The sequence below is a fragment of the Bacidia gigantensis genome (genome assembly GCF_019456465.1).
Source record: "Bacidia gigantensis strain McMullin 20006 chromosome Unknown contig_231, whole genome shotgun sequence".
Classification (NCBI taxonomy): Eukaryota; Fungi; Ascomycota; class Lecanoromycetes; order Lecanorales; family Ramalinaceae; genus Bacidia; species Bacidia gigantensis.
The window spans coordinates 1,346,703-1,359,700 of NW_025408598.1; the positions used below are offsets into that span (position 1 = coordinate 1,346,703).

General features: G+C 49.5%; 6 protein-coding genes across 6 annotated transcripts; 3 read left to right on the plus strand and 3 right to left on the minus strand.

Annotated features, from left to right (window-relative positions):
- Window positions 1-120: 120 nt before the first annotated feature.
- KY384_004445 (uncharacterized protein) lies at window positions 121-1,128 on the plus strand (the record flags this gene model as incomplete). The annotated part of the gene is made up of 2 exons (XM_044812951.1): window positions 121-181; window positions 326-1,128. 2 exons carry the CDS (start codon window positions 121-123, stop codon window positions 1,126-1,128), a joined length of 864 nt encoding a protein of 287 aa, XP_044670371.1.
- Window positions 1,129-1,215: 87 nt separating this feature from the next.
- KY384_004446 (uncharacterized protein) lies at window positions 1,216-2,019 on the minus strand (the record flags this gene model as incomplete). The annotated part of the gene is made up of 1 exon (XM_044812952.1): window positions 1,216-2,019. The coding sequence occupies one exon, from the start codon at window positions 2,017-2,019 to the stop codon at window positions 1,216-1,218; it is 804 nt and encodes a 267-aa protein (XP_044670372.1).
- A 1,170-nt stretch (window positions 2,020-3,189) lies between these two features.
- Window positions 3,190-5,208, plus strand: KY384_004447 (uncharacterized protein; the record flags this gene model as incomplete). The annotated part of the gene is made up of 3 exons (XM_044812953.1): window positions 3,190-3,246; window positions 3,311-3,598; window positions 3,652-5,208. 3 exons carry the CDS (start codon window positions 3,190-3,192, stop codon window positions 5,206-5,208), a joined length of 1,902 nt encoding a protein of 633 aa, XP_044670373.1.
- A 107-nt stretch (window positions 5,209-5,315) lies between these two features.
- On the minus strand, window positions 5,316-9,124 carry KY384_004448 (uncharacterized protein; the record flags this gene model as incomplete). The annotated part of the gene is made up of 3 exons (XM_044812954.1): window positions 5,316-5,360; window positions 5,410-5,708; window positions 5,761-9,124. 3 exons carry the CDS (start codon window positions 9,122-9,124, stop codon window positions 5,316-5,318), a joined length of 3,708 nt encoding a protein of 1,235 aa, XP_044670374.1.
- A 256-nt stretch (window positions 9,125-9,380) lies between these two features.
- KY384_004449 (uncharacterized protein) lies at window positions 9,381-10,019 on the plus strand (the record flags this gene model as incomplete). The annotated part of the gene is made up of 3 exons (XM_044812955.1): window positions 9,381-9,445; window positions 9,504-9,516; window positions 9,570-10,019. The coding sequence occupies 3 exons, from the start codon at window positions 9,381-9,383 to the stop codon at window positions 10,017-10,019; spliced, it is 528 nt and encodes a 175-aa protein (XP_044670375.1).
- Window positions 10,020-11,862: 1,843 nt separating this feature from the next.
- On the minus strand, window positions 11,863-12,246 carry KY384_004450 (uncharacterized protein; the record flags this gene model as incomplete). The annotated part of the gene is made up of 2 exons (XM_044812956.1): window positions 11,863-12,080; window positions 12,162-12,246. The coding sequence occupies 2 exons, from the start codon at window positions 12,244-12,246 to the stop codon at window positions 11,863-11,865; spliced, it is 303 nt and encodes a 100-aa protein (XP_044670376.1).
- Between the last annotated feature and the right edge of the window lie 752 nt (window positions 12,247-12,998).

Sequence of the window (12,998 nt, forward strand, 5' to 3'; positions counted from 1 at the left end):
TCATTATATGTTCTGATCAAATGATGTAGCAGAAGGCTTGGCGCATATCAAATGGTCCTCCTTGACTTGACGTAATCCATACCAAGCTCCCTTACAACCAACACAAGAAGCTCCGTAACAATGGAAAACGCCACTTCAGATATCTCGGAGACTCCCAATCAAAGACAAGCTCGTCTTCGCCGTGAGCGCCGGGAAGCAAAATTAAAGCAAGATGGAACATCGCGCCTTGAAAAAATCACCCAAGTCTCAGGCCGTCAAAACCTTCCAGGTATTCTTTTCCCCTGTTCTACCCAGTCTCATATACCATGACCTCCGATTTACCAAGTGACTCCAGAGCCTCCTCCCCTCCAACCCTCCTCAACTCCCTCCCACGATCCAAGCGATGCCTCCCAACCCCAACCCGAAGCCTCAACCCCACCCTTACAGGCACCTTCAGAAGCAGATTTCTCTGCTCTCCTCCGCTCTGCTACAGCCGCCAATGCTCCTGACCAACAAACACAACAGTCGCAAGAAGAAGATCCCATGATGAAAATGCTCGCGCAGCTAATGGGCGGGTTGCCCAGCGGAGGCGTCGATGGTGGTGGCGCTGGTGGACTTAGGCCTGATGGGGGTCTCCCGCCTGGGTTGGCTGCCATGATGGGCGGCGTGCCCCCTGCCCAGAGTCATGGTCAACCGCAGCGGGGAGCAGGGGCAGGGGTAGGAAGAAATGATTATGTATGGAAGATAGTGCATGCAATTTTCGCATTCGCACTCGCTATCTACGTGGCGCTTGCGACTACGGCGATAGGAGAAGGGTTTGTGGCCGGTAGGATTGCCGGGAGAAGCAGAGGTGAGGATCAGATTGTAGGACGAGGGCAAGGAAATGGGTCGTTGAATCTCTTCTGGGCTTTCGCAACAATAGAGTTGGTACTACAATCTGCGAGATATTTTCTTGAGATGGGAAGGACGGGGAGTCCAGTCGCGGGGGGAATAGTGGGGATGGTGATGGGTTTGCTGCCGCAGCCGTATAAGGGGTGGCTGGATTTACTGAAGAAGTATTCGGGGATCTGGAGCACGATTGTTGAGGACGGATGTGTGATTGTCTTTGTGGTTGGCTGGGTGAGTTGGTGGAGGGGTGCTGTTGGGTGAGTGGCAAACGCAACAGGGGGGAATGGGAGGTGGAAAAAGGAAATCGTAGCTCATTGAAATGGAGACTATGGGGTCATTCATCACTCATTATACGCTCTGTTGATAATCTCTGGCTTGCGGTGAGGGAGCCTCTGCAAGACTACCTTTCTCATCGAGCCTCGGAGAGTTGGGAAAATCTTCTGGCATCGGTCGCCATATCCAATCGCGCCCCCTACTTCGCTTCGCGCTTCTGTTGGGGTGACCGTCTTCCGTTTCGATGGTCGCTCTTCTCTCCTCTCGCTCCTGTTCAGTACCGCTTTCTTCTACCACTTCATCCTCTGAGGTCTCGATCACTGGAGTAGGTATTGTCTCCGTCAGGTTCTCTTTGAAAGTCACTCGTTTGGTAGGAAAAAACATTCGCTTGTGGGGCCGCGACGAGGAAGTCGCTGAGAGATGACGTTTCGGCAGAGGGCTATTTCGCAGGATGCTGCGAGATCCCAAGGCAAGAATGTATGGCGCATCACAACGAAGGGAGACGCTTTGTCCTGGTCTTGATTTACTTGGGGATGGTAGAGCCAGCGTTGGAGGGAACTCGACTCGAGGCTGGATCGCCGAAGCTGGTGTAGGTGGAGGAGCATCAAAGGTGCTTGCGGACGTACTTCGGGCTGTCGGTGATTTTGCATCTGTGACGAGGTCCAACTTGAGATTCGAGGTCGATGCTGGAGGTAGCGTGGTTTGGAGAGAGAGCTTTGGCCGTAAAGGACGAGTCGCAGGAAGTACGGAGATCATTGTGTCGGCAACTTGCTTTCGAAGCTCAATGGTTTCCGGGGATTCTGATCTGGGCGACGAGTGTGACGGTGATAAAGCTGTAGGTTGACGAGTTGGGCTCGGCGTGGGCGAGGGCGAGCGCATGGGCAAAACCAGCATCGCTACAACCTTCCGCGCCAAAGTTGAACAGTGAGACGCTGACTAGCTGAGGGTATTGAGGGGAGAGGTGCCTATCGGAATGAATCAAGAGGCAGTGCGACGCGAATCAGGAAGAAACAGCGCTGAGTGGCGAAATCATCCGAAAGCTTTGCTAGAATATGCTAGACTTAGAAACACTGATGGAAGATAGGCAAAGAAGCTCATTGGTCGTCATGAGGAAGAACTGTGCATCGCAGGATCTGAGAGGGAGGACTGCAGCCGGTGGAAGCGAGATATTGCTAGCGGTTAAGATCTCTTTTGCCATAGGTTGGACGGTGTCGAGGGGGAGGCTCTCATCCCATCTACGGAGGTACGGTCTGGTTCAGATCGACGTCAGGGATGAAAGAGCAGGCGCATGACGGCTGTGGTTGGACGATTTCGCCGAAGAGTGTTTGGACGTAATTATATCTTGGCCAGCCATTGGGCAACGAGAGACCGTCTGACATCCTTAGGTGGGTGGAGAGGCAAGAGAGTAGCTTGGTAGGTAGTAGTGGTCGTGGTCGCGGCAGGCCACAAGGTGACAAGGGGCGAAATTCCTGGCGTCTCCCCGCCATCTCCCGCAAGCGCTTGTTTTATATATAGATCTGATAAGGTGGCAGCAAACTGGTCCATGTTTATGGAGAGTGAAAAATAGTCTGCCTTCGATGTCACCATACCTTGATATTGCCTATATCCCTTATCCTCACCCCATGCAAATGTTTCTATTGTTGGGGCCAGGAAGACGCATCTTTCTTCCCGGAGCAAGCGGACCGTTTTCGGAGAAACGCGACGCCGAAACGCCGAGACAGGTGCGACCCTCCATTAGGGTGACAGGGTATGCAGTCATTTGGGAGTACAAAATGTCTCTCGACTGAACTTGCGTCCATTCGCAGCGACTCAGACAGTGCACAGAGACGAGGCTCTGGTCGTACTGAACTTTCTTCGCCATTGAGGGAAGCAATTCCATCCCGGGCCTTCTCGTGCAAATCTTCTTAGTTCCTGTAAGGCCGTTCTTACCTCGAGATGAGCAGGGAAGTGCCATTACTACTTTCGACGGATCATATTGGCTCCGGAACTTCTAACCTCCCGAATTAGAAAAGGTTCTGTCTTACTGGACATGAAGGATGCCAAGGCAGGATGCAAAATGCTCTACCTGGACCCAGGAGATACGATGGCCGAATCATAATACATTTTGTACGCGATCGTCACGGATTCTAAGCAACGTAGGCATCCGTAGTGACCATACTGACTCGATCAGGACTATGATTGCTTCTATGCGGCCGTTTTCGAGAAAGAAAATCCAAGCCTAAAGGCTTTACCTTTTGCGGTCCAGCAAAAACAGATCATCGTGACCTGCAATTATGAGGCCCGTCGAAGAGGCCTGTACAAGCTGCAGCTTGTGCACGAAGCACGAAAGCACTGTCCCGAGGTTATCATCAAGCTGGGTGAGGATCTTACGCGTTTCCGGGATGCTTCCAAGGAGAATTATAATTTCCTCCAGGGTTACACCTGGAGCAACAAGGTTGAGCGACTTGGGTTTGACGAGGTACGGGTGCTAATCTGAAGATCCAGCTGCGATCCACAACTGAGCCGATGTAGGTATTCATGGACATGACTGATATAATTGACTACAACGTCGAGCTACTGAATTTTCATCACCTTCCAACTTCTTACTTCCATCTTGACCGCTCAGATCCGACAATCGGATTTTCTTACGACGCATCTAGTGTCGTCGGAGAAACATACCCCAAAGATTGCGCTGATTTGCTAGCGTCTTCCCAACCGGCTCCTGATGATTCCGGTGATCTTCCATTGCGTCTTCGGCTAGGTTCTCATCTAGCTCGATATCTTCGCCACGAGCTCGAGCAACGAGGAGGTTACTCTGCGACTGTTGGCATCAGCACCAATAAAGTGCTTTCCAAACTCATCGGCAATGTGAATAAGCCAAAGCGTCAAACGACGCTTATGCCACCCTATAACAGCAACATCCACGGCGAAAGTAATGTCAATGCATTTATCGACGCTCATGATATTGGGAAGATCCCAAACATCGGCTTTAAAACAGCCCAAAAGCTCCGCGCTCATGTTCTAGGCCGTTCTCCTGGGTTTGATACTGGCCTGGTTTATGGTGGTACCACAGAAAAGGTCAGTGTGAAGGACATCCGCCTGTTCAACGGTATGGGACCGACCCTTCTACGGCGCATGCTCCAGAGTCCTGGCGCGCCTAGAGACCTTCCGGAGAAAGCTTGGGGCCTACTCAATGGCGTAGATGATACCGAAGTGGCGAAAGGCAAGGGAGTACCACAGCAGATCAGCATGGAGGATAGTTACATAAGGCTTGATGAAATGTCTGAGGTGGTAAGGGAGCTTCAGATGCTCTCTGTTAGCTTGATCAAACGAATGCGTTTGGATCTCACTGCTGACAATGATGATCCTGATGCAAATGACCCTTTGGAAGACACGAACAATGTTCAAACAGCTGCTCGCTTCGAACGTATGTCAAAGAGGAAGTGGATCGCGCTCCCCAGCTCGCTCCGCCTGTCAACCCGTCCTCGTCCACCGCTGAATCCAGATGGGACTCGTACAAGGACGTTCGCCCGTATCTCCAAGTCCCATCCCATGCCGTCCTTCGTCTTCAACCTCGCCATCCCAGTCGATATTCTCGCAAGGCGCTTAGTAGAAGAAATCATCATGCCACAATTGTTCCGTAAGCTACATCCCGAGAAATCTGGCTGGAATTTAAGCTTGGTCAATGTTTGCGCAACGGGTATGGCCATGAGGGCGAGTGATGGGAAGGAGGGTGTGGGAAGGGACATCAAGGGTATGTTCCAGAAGCAAGACCATCTGTTGAGTGAATGGAAAGTCGAGGATGTTGATAGGCCCCCAAGCCAAGAGCGCAATGAAATCGCCGAGACAATAGGACATGTGGTTGGGGCGAAACAGGATTTATCTCTCATTCCAAGACCGCAACAAGCAACGGAGTTAGGTTCAGAAGATGGTCTCGGTGTTTCGCAGTGCAGTAATGTAATTTTTGCTGACGATTGGGATAATGGCGATGAAATGCAAGACGCTAGTGAAGTGTGTAAGAGCTTTACGGCTGTCATGCCGGCTTTTGCAATGGTGGCTCACAAGCGCTTTCATGACATGATAGACTAGACGAAGCAAGCAGATTTTATGTTGACGCTGTAGTCGGCACAGAAATGCAAGGGTCAAAGCATCACCTATCATCCCTGTGGCTGAGTGTACAATGCTTAGCCCACCATTCAAGGCGTTGCTCGACTCATTGCAATCAATCTCTTTACTCCCACCTGATCGTTGTTAGCTCATGCTCAGTTATGTATGGTACGACCTATTTACCATCCAATTGCCACACTCATCATTCCTGTGAGTCATAATATCAACGTGGATAGCCTGAGCCCTCTCATAATCTTTCCCTCTAATTGCTTGTGCTAGCTCAGCCATCAATGTGATAGTATCTGGCTTGAGTAAGTCTTCGTTGTTTAAATGATCGAATAGAATATTCAGGCGCTTTTCTGTATCTTCCACATGGGCCTTGAAAGACGCCGGTGCCTTGGTCTTGATTCGCTGCATGTCGCTATTTAGAATCTGGTATACTACTGCTGCTGAAGATGGAATATGTGAACGATCGCCGGGCGCTAGTATCCGTTAGTGTGATCTCAAAAGCCAGCTTCAATTGTGTGCACTCACGGTACTTCTTGGAGACGGGGTTACCCTGCTGCTGAGAACGTGGTGGTTTTGAGTCCGGTGTGTTTGCTATTAGAGGCGTTGGTGATTTTTGTGCCTGCTGCAGTGAAGTTGGCGGAAGTTGGGAGGGAGGGTTGCTTTGTTTAGGAGCGTAGGGGTTTGCAGGTGGTGGCGGCGGTTCACGTCCACCGTGTCTATTAGATGAAGGCTCCACCTGCGGGGACAACGCTGGTTGGGTTGGGGCATACCTACTGTTCGGTGGCGGCGCTATGGGAGGTGTGTTATACGGCGATGGTCCACGTGGAATCGTAGCTTGAGATTGTACGGGGAGGCTGCTGGGGGCGGGTGCATATGGGTTAGTGACCGAACTCGGGCGCTCAGTTTGGTGTACAGCAACTGCGTTGCTCGCAGGTGGTGATGTTATTCGAGGAGGGGGCCGAGACCCGACTTTTGGTGGAGGACCGAGAGGAGGAGGCGTTGATCGAGGAGGACCGATGTTTGGATTCGGAGGTGGTACCGAGGATTGCACTTGAGGTGGGCCGTTTGCACCAACACCTGGGGTGCCTCGCCTAGAGGCTGTTGGAGGCTTGAAGAAATTTTCTGGCATATCGTTCCAATTACCCACGTTTGCTGCTTTTGAAGGTGGTGGAACCGAGGGCGATGCATTCCGAGGCGGAGCTCCTGGTGGTCCACTTGGATATTGTCCGCCGTATGCCATGCCTACTTGAGGTGGCGGCTGCTGGTGCTGATAACCAGCGTTTGTGTAACCTGGGGTATTGTATTGGCCCCCTAGGGGAGCATATGGATTGTGTGGTAGGGCAGGAGGCGCGTACGGGTTCAATTGGGCTGGGACAGGCTGCTGCTGTCCAAGTGGCTGTTCTTCGGGCTGCAGACTTGTGGCCGTGCTTGATGTCTTCTGGGGCGCACGACTGGTGGCTGCTGGCTGCCGTGAGGCGGGCTGTGAAGAAGGTTTCCGTAAAGAATCCCTGATTCTGGCTTTGGCGACATCGGCAGCTGAATACTTACTCGGTAACAGATCCAGGTAGCGTGCTGCCACTTGGAGTTGTCCGTGAGCAGAAGCAATGTCAGCATATTCGATGTACTTGTCATATAAAGCTGCCAACTTCCAATCCGACGTAGCCTCTAATCCGTCGTCTTTATAACTGGTAACTTCACGGAAGATAGTAACCTTCTCAACAAAGCCCTGCAAAGCTCTAGCGTGAACAGAAAATCCGGAACCTGTGCCAGCGCCCTTCAGTTTTGATATTTCTTTCTCCTGAAGTTCTATCAGCCAGATCGCTACAACCTTCTCCAGCTTAGATCCTGCAAGGTAGCAGAAAGCAGCATCTTTCCGAAGTTCATTACTGCCACCTTGAGATCGCATATGCTCTTCAAGACGATCGCCAAGCGATTCACAGAGGTCGGGGAATTCTGTAGGCTTGGCGTAGGTACACAATGATGCCATGATATCTTTCCAGTTTTTCAGATCGGCGTTGTGAACGAGGTCCCACAAGTTCGTGCCAACTACGGAAGATAGTAAACGTAGGTAATTGGGGCCACCTTCTTTCTGACTGAAGTAAACCTTTTGAGCTTTTTCTATGCAAGGTTGACCTCCGCATATGGCAATCATGAAGGCGTCGGACATCCGCTCTTCTTGCAAGCAGACATCTAGAGCCTGCTCGAATTTGCCAAGAAGCAAGGCACGCGTGATTTTTTGATCTGATTCTGATTCTGAGCCACTGTATAATTGGAAAGGGTTGTTCGTTCGGGTACCCTTAGTTGCACCCAATTCCGAAAGGAAATTGTCTCCATCTGCGCCGCTATCGAAGAAGGCTGACAATCGATTGTCATTTGCCTTGGCGCGATGCGTGGATTTGTCGTCACCTTTGCTCCAATTCATAGCTGAGGCAGGAACCACCTTGACATCTTCGCCGTGAGAAGTTGTGAAGCCCAGGAAATCGACGAGATCCTTTCGGACGTTCTGGGATGTAAGAAGCTTTATGACTCGCCAGTCGCTTTTATCTGCTTCATCTGTAAGGGTATCAATTCTTTCATCACATATATTGTCGAGATCACCCTGCGTAAGAGACGCTTCAAAAGAATTCGTAGTTGACACTACGGTGTCGTCGATGGCAAAGGTCGATATTCGCACAACAGAGCGCTTTTTGGCTTCTGAAACAGAAGACTTAAAAGAAGCAATCTTCCCACCAAATGCGAATGTTGCACCACAAGGTCTATGAAGCCATTTTGGCGCGTGTTGGAGAGTGAATGCAGCACCTTGAGGTTGCGACTGAGCCTTATTGAAAAAATCTTCGTCATCTAAAGCTTGATTCTGGCCTCCGTCTTGCGCGGATGGGTCAGATTTGGTGTTTTGGATTGGATGAACTACGATTCTTCCGTCGAATGAGGCAGTAGCAATGAAAGCTGGGTTCGTCGGATTCCATTTTGTTTGGAAAGTCCAATTGGTCACCACAGGGAATTCCCCAAATCCCACTCCAGTCTGCGGGTTCCAGCATATGTTTCGATTATCTTTTCCGCAAGACAGGAGCAGATCGCTGTCTTGTTGACACCAGGAAAGAGAAAGAACACCGCCATCATGCCCTTTGAGAACACGTTCCGGCGCATTCGCATTCCTCAGGTCCCAGACTAGGATTGAAGGGTCTGTGTCACTTGGTATCGCAGTAATGAGTCGTGTAGTTTTAGCAGGATCCCATGCTACAGCGCTGATGGGTTTCCTACCGAGGTTGTTCAAAGTTAAGCTCTCTTTCTTATTTTTGATATCCCAGACAGTCATAATGCCTGCACTACTGCCTGTTACCATAATATGTGACGTCCTTCTGTTCCAATCAAGACATTCGAGATCATCGGCTCTGGCAACCGGATTTCCCATCCGGAAAGGACTGCCTACATTATTGACGTCTGAAATGAAGAGCTCGCCCTTTGTCCCCACCGTAGCCAGTAGCTCGGATCGGAAAGCATTGAACTGCAGTGCCTTGATTGATCCGTTGTGCTTCGACGTCCGCGACAAGAAAGGATCATTCTGCCCATCCAGCAGCTTCCCTGCGTCCCAAAGATCCAGAGATCCATTCTCTAGACCGCCAGCAATGATGCCAAGGGATTCCGAAGCGTTATCTTTCGTCCAAGCTATATCATTGAACCTCGAGTCTGTGCTAATGCTGGCTATCGGCCGAAGTTCTCTCTCTCTGGTCGTTTTGTCCAAAGCGAGATCCCACAATTCGAGTTGGGTGTCGTTTGAAAACCCTTCATCCACAGCTCCTGATTTTGTTCCAGTCGCTAGGTAAGACGAAGCGATCTCTGGCGACCAGGTAAATGTAGCAGTCCTAGGTATCTCCTGTAAGCCAACCATTGTAAAGATAGGCCTTGAATCGTAACCTCCGATTCGTAGACTGCGTCCTGGGAGAGAGTCGAGGTTTCAGTAGGGCCTTTTGTCCTTCAAGGCTAGCGACTAATGATGACAACTAGCAGCATCTACCATGGTTGTAAGTCTGTAGCGGCACAAAAATCAATGTGAAATGCGCGTGCGAGGGTCTGCAAGCCTTCGCAATGAGGAGAAGCGTCGTTAAACATGGCATCCTACAGGTATACTGTACTTTCCAATGAAAATGTTTGCGGGCTCGGCTGCGGAGGTCTCGCCCGGCCCGCAACCCCAGGGTTGGCTCCGCCAGAGGTACAATAGATCCATTAATCTCTGGCCACTCTTCATGTGCTCGTGACACGAAGCTCAGCATGACAGATGCAGTAAGTCTAAAATCGTCAAGTTCCGTATAAAGCTTATAGCTGATATTTAAAAGGCACGGTCGAAGGCCACAGTGTATGTCGCAGGACTAGAGAGCGCAGTGGATGGCAATATCCTTGCTGATGCCTTCATGCCGTTCGGGGAAATTGTCGATATTACTCTCCCAAAGCCTGAGCTACCCTCCTCCACAGACCCTCACCGGGGCTTTGGCTATATCGAGTTCGAATCACCTGCAGATGCTAAAGAGGCTATCTATAACATGGACCAAAGCGAGATTTTTGGCAGAGTTATCAAAGTCGCACAAGCAAAGCCACAGAAGGACGCAAGTGAGGGGCTAGGCTCCAAGACGGCTGTGTGGGAGCAAGAAGGCTACTTGGCTAAGCATGCTGTCCGTGATGAAGATACGATAGGCAGGAGCGCAGCAGAAGAAGACGAGCCAGATCCAGGCGTAGACCCCATGCAAGGGCTCGAGGCCGCAGATATTGCGGGTCCCAAGCCGATTTGATGCCTTGCACAAAGAAATTGGATGACGGATGTAGTCAATCTGACAAGTGAGAAAAGAAACAGGTGTTTGCCACTAGACAAGGTCATAATCGTAATCGATTGTGAGTCTCTGGTCTTAGCTTTCAAAATGACAAAAGCCCAGAGGAATGATCTTATGAGCCACAGGATCGAAGAATCTTTACGCATGACTAACCCGACCTTTTTCGCGTCACTGCGCATGATTGCTATTGGTTTTGTTCGGGACACGCTCTCGAATACAGTCCGAGGTATATGAGCAGACTAATCCATTCAAACAACGCCCGAAAGAAAGAGCTAGTCACTAGTGTTGAAAGGACGTAACTTCATATTGCTCGCCCGATTTGAAGTGGGTCTCTTGTGCTTTAGTCGTAGAGGTTTTGGAACACTCAAGCCTTTTTTCCACTTCTATGCAATCGTAACGTCTTGTCGGACAAAAGTTTGTTGATCATACTGTATCCGGCGAATGCTAAAGCAACACTATGTATCCATGGCATTAGTACTCCATGAATAATGCACATCAGAAGACAGGTACCTTACGCTAATACAACGCCTAGATGTGGGTGCTTGTTAGTGTGGACCACGAAGGTGTAGAGATTGTGTACAAAATCACAACGTACCTAGCGGCATCAACTCGGGGGGTATCTTCTTCAGCTGTCGTAATCGCTGTGATATCGTGTGCGCTTGGACAAAATCAGCAAGAGATCGTGAACCAGCCAAACCGGATATTGTGTACCACTATGCTCCTCCTTCTATTATAAATTAGCTAAATAGACCACGGAGTCATTTCACAGGATACGATACCGGCATAGGTCTTGACATCGGACGCGAAGTATGCATAAGCATCGGTTTTGAAGCGTGCAAACATAAACGCCTCGTTGCTTCCAATCGTAGCATTCGCGTCGAAACCATTGTACGTGTGGGATGCAGGATGGTTGAGGATGTATTGATCGTCTATGATCGAACTTTGACAGGCTTAAATACTTTCATTAAATGATGATGGACGGAAGGGAGGTTGAAGCGCCTAGATTTTGGAAGTGATGTCGAGACGGCTAGAAGCTTGGCGTTATTCAATGACCTCAAGCGGCGGCGACTTTGCTCTTTCCCCCTGCGTGAACCACGCCAACTCTTTTCCAGTAACTCCGATAGCAGAGCTTCCTCTGGAGTTTGAGCATGGCAGACGACGACGACAAGCTTGTGACCAAGCCTTTCAAATTCGTGACAGGTCAGTGCTCTAAATGTGGCATTTCATAATATTGCATGCTAATCCAACCTGTAGCTGGTAAGCTTGCGAACCTTTGCGTTACCACGAATGAAACCCCTAGGGCCGGCTATCGTACTCATGTCCATCATAGGGTTTGATGCTCGATTTCCGAACCAAAACCAGTTAGCTAAGACGAAGCAATCTACTGATTCAGAAGCTTATGATCTTCCGCAGGACCAAGCATTGCTGGCAGAATTATGTCGACTATCACAAGTGTGTCTTAGCGAAAGGCGAAGACTTCAAGCCATGTCGTCAGGTAATTAGGAGCCAAAGTCGGACCTTATGATCAATAGTAACATTGAGCCTAGTTTTTCTTAGCCTACAGGTCGCTGTGTCCTAGCGCATGGTGCGAGCGTTGGGATGAACAAAGAGGTTTGCTGGCCCCAATATTCACATCGTAAGCAACGTTGCTAAATGTTGTGACAAGATAATGGAAACTTCCCTGTGGATTTAGAGTGAACGACGTATATAGCGGAAGCACGCATCAAGCATCTGACGACATAAGTCCCACGAGTCCAAAGCCAATGCCCAAAGGCATGGTGGTAGTAGTACCTATGATTCAAATCTATCCCGTACTACCTCTAGCTTTCTCCAGCATAGCGAGCTCTCTCTTCCTCCTTTCGTTGAAGCCCAATTGTCTTTGGCGGTGTGCGTCTCTTCTTTTCTTGTCTTCCGCCACCTCATCAACCTCCGCAGCCTCCTCCGCATCCGTCTCGCGAGGAATGGCATTTGTCACATTGATTAGTTTCTGTAGTATTTCCGATTCGTTTTTATTTTTCATGTCTATAATGTCTGTCTTGGTCCAAGTTTCGTGACTGGATGTTCCACTCGATAAAATTGTAGACGAGACCGCTGGCGACGCACCGAGTGAGGAGCTATCTTGTGGTGTCGCCCAGTAGATTGTGAGAAGAGAATGTCCAGTCTGGTCTTTATGGCGATTGACTGTCATTGATACTCCAGGATTGCAGTATTTGAGGCGAGGGAGGCAAGTGCGCCAGATCTTACGAGCTCCATAATGACCATCACTAATTTTCAAGGCGAAGTCAAGATGGATGCGTTTAACATCGCTGGGAAGAGTCGCAGCGCCAGGACCTATTCGAATATCCAACAACTAGAGCAACATGAGTTGAGGCATATCATGAAGTTGGGATTGTATACTTTCTAGTGTATATTAGCAATGCCGCTCACCCAAAGCTTGCGCAAGGGATTTACAGCTCTAAGATCTTTCGTGCGCCTTACGACATTCATATTTGGCCCACTTAGCAGATGTTCAGTATTCTACTCACCATCGTAACCGTTACTGGCGGGGGCAAATTTGTCTCCAGGATTTCTGGACGCAGGTGTTGAGTGAAAATACAATCAAGTGTTAGTCTGAGTTTACAGACCCCCGGCCCCGTAGGGCCCCCCGAAGGGGGTCTGAGCACGATTTTTACCCAATAGCTTATTTTTGGTGTAATAACCTATTATGAGATATACACCCCTACGTATATTTGATCACTAACTAAATCTACTAACAAATTTGCATACAAATCAAGCTATATAGTCAACAGCAACAGCGAGGTTAAAAGAGCTCTCCCGCCTTATCCCTTTAGCTCGGAGCGAGATTTTGTATAGAAGACTATCCGAGACAACTTAGAGAAGATTCGCATCGATGAAATTTCTATACCAATGACTAACCTTTCATTGTTTTTCAAGATTTCA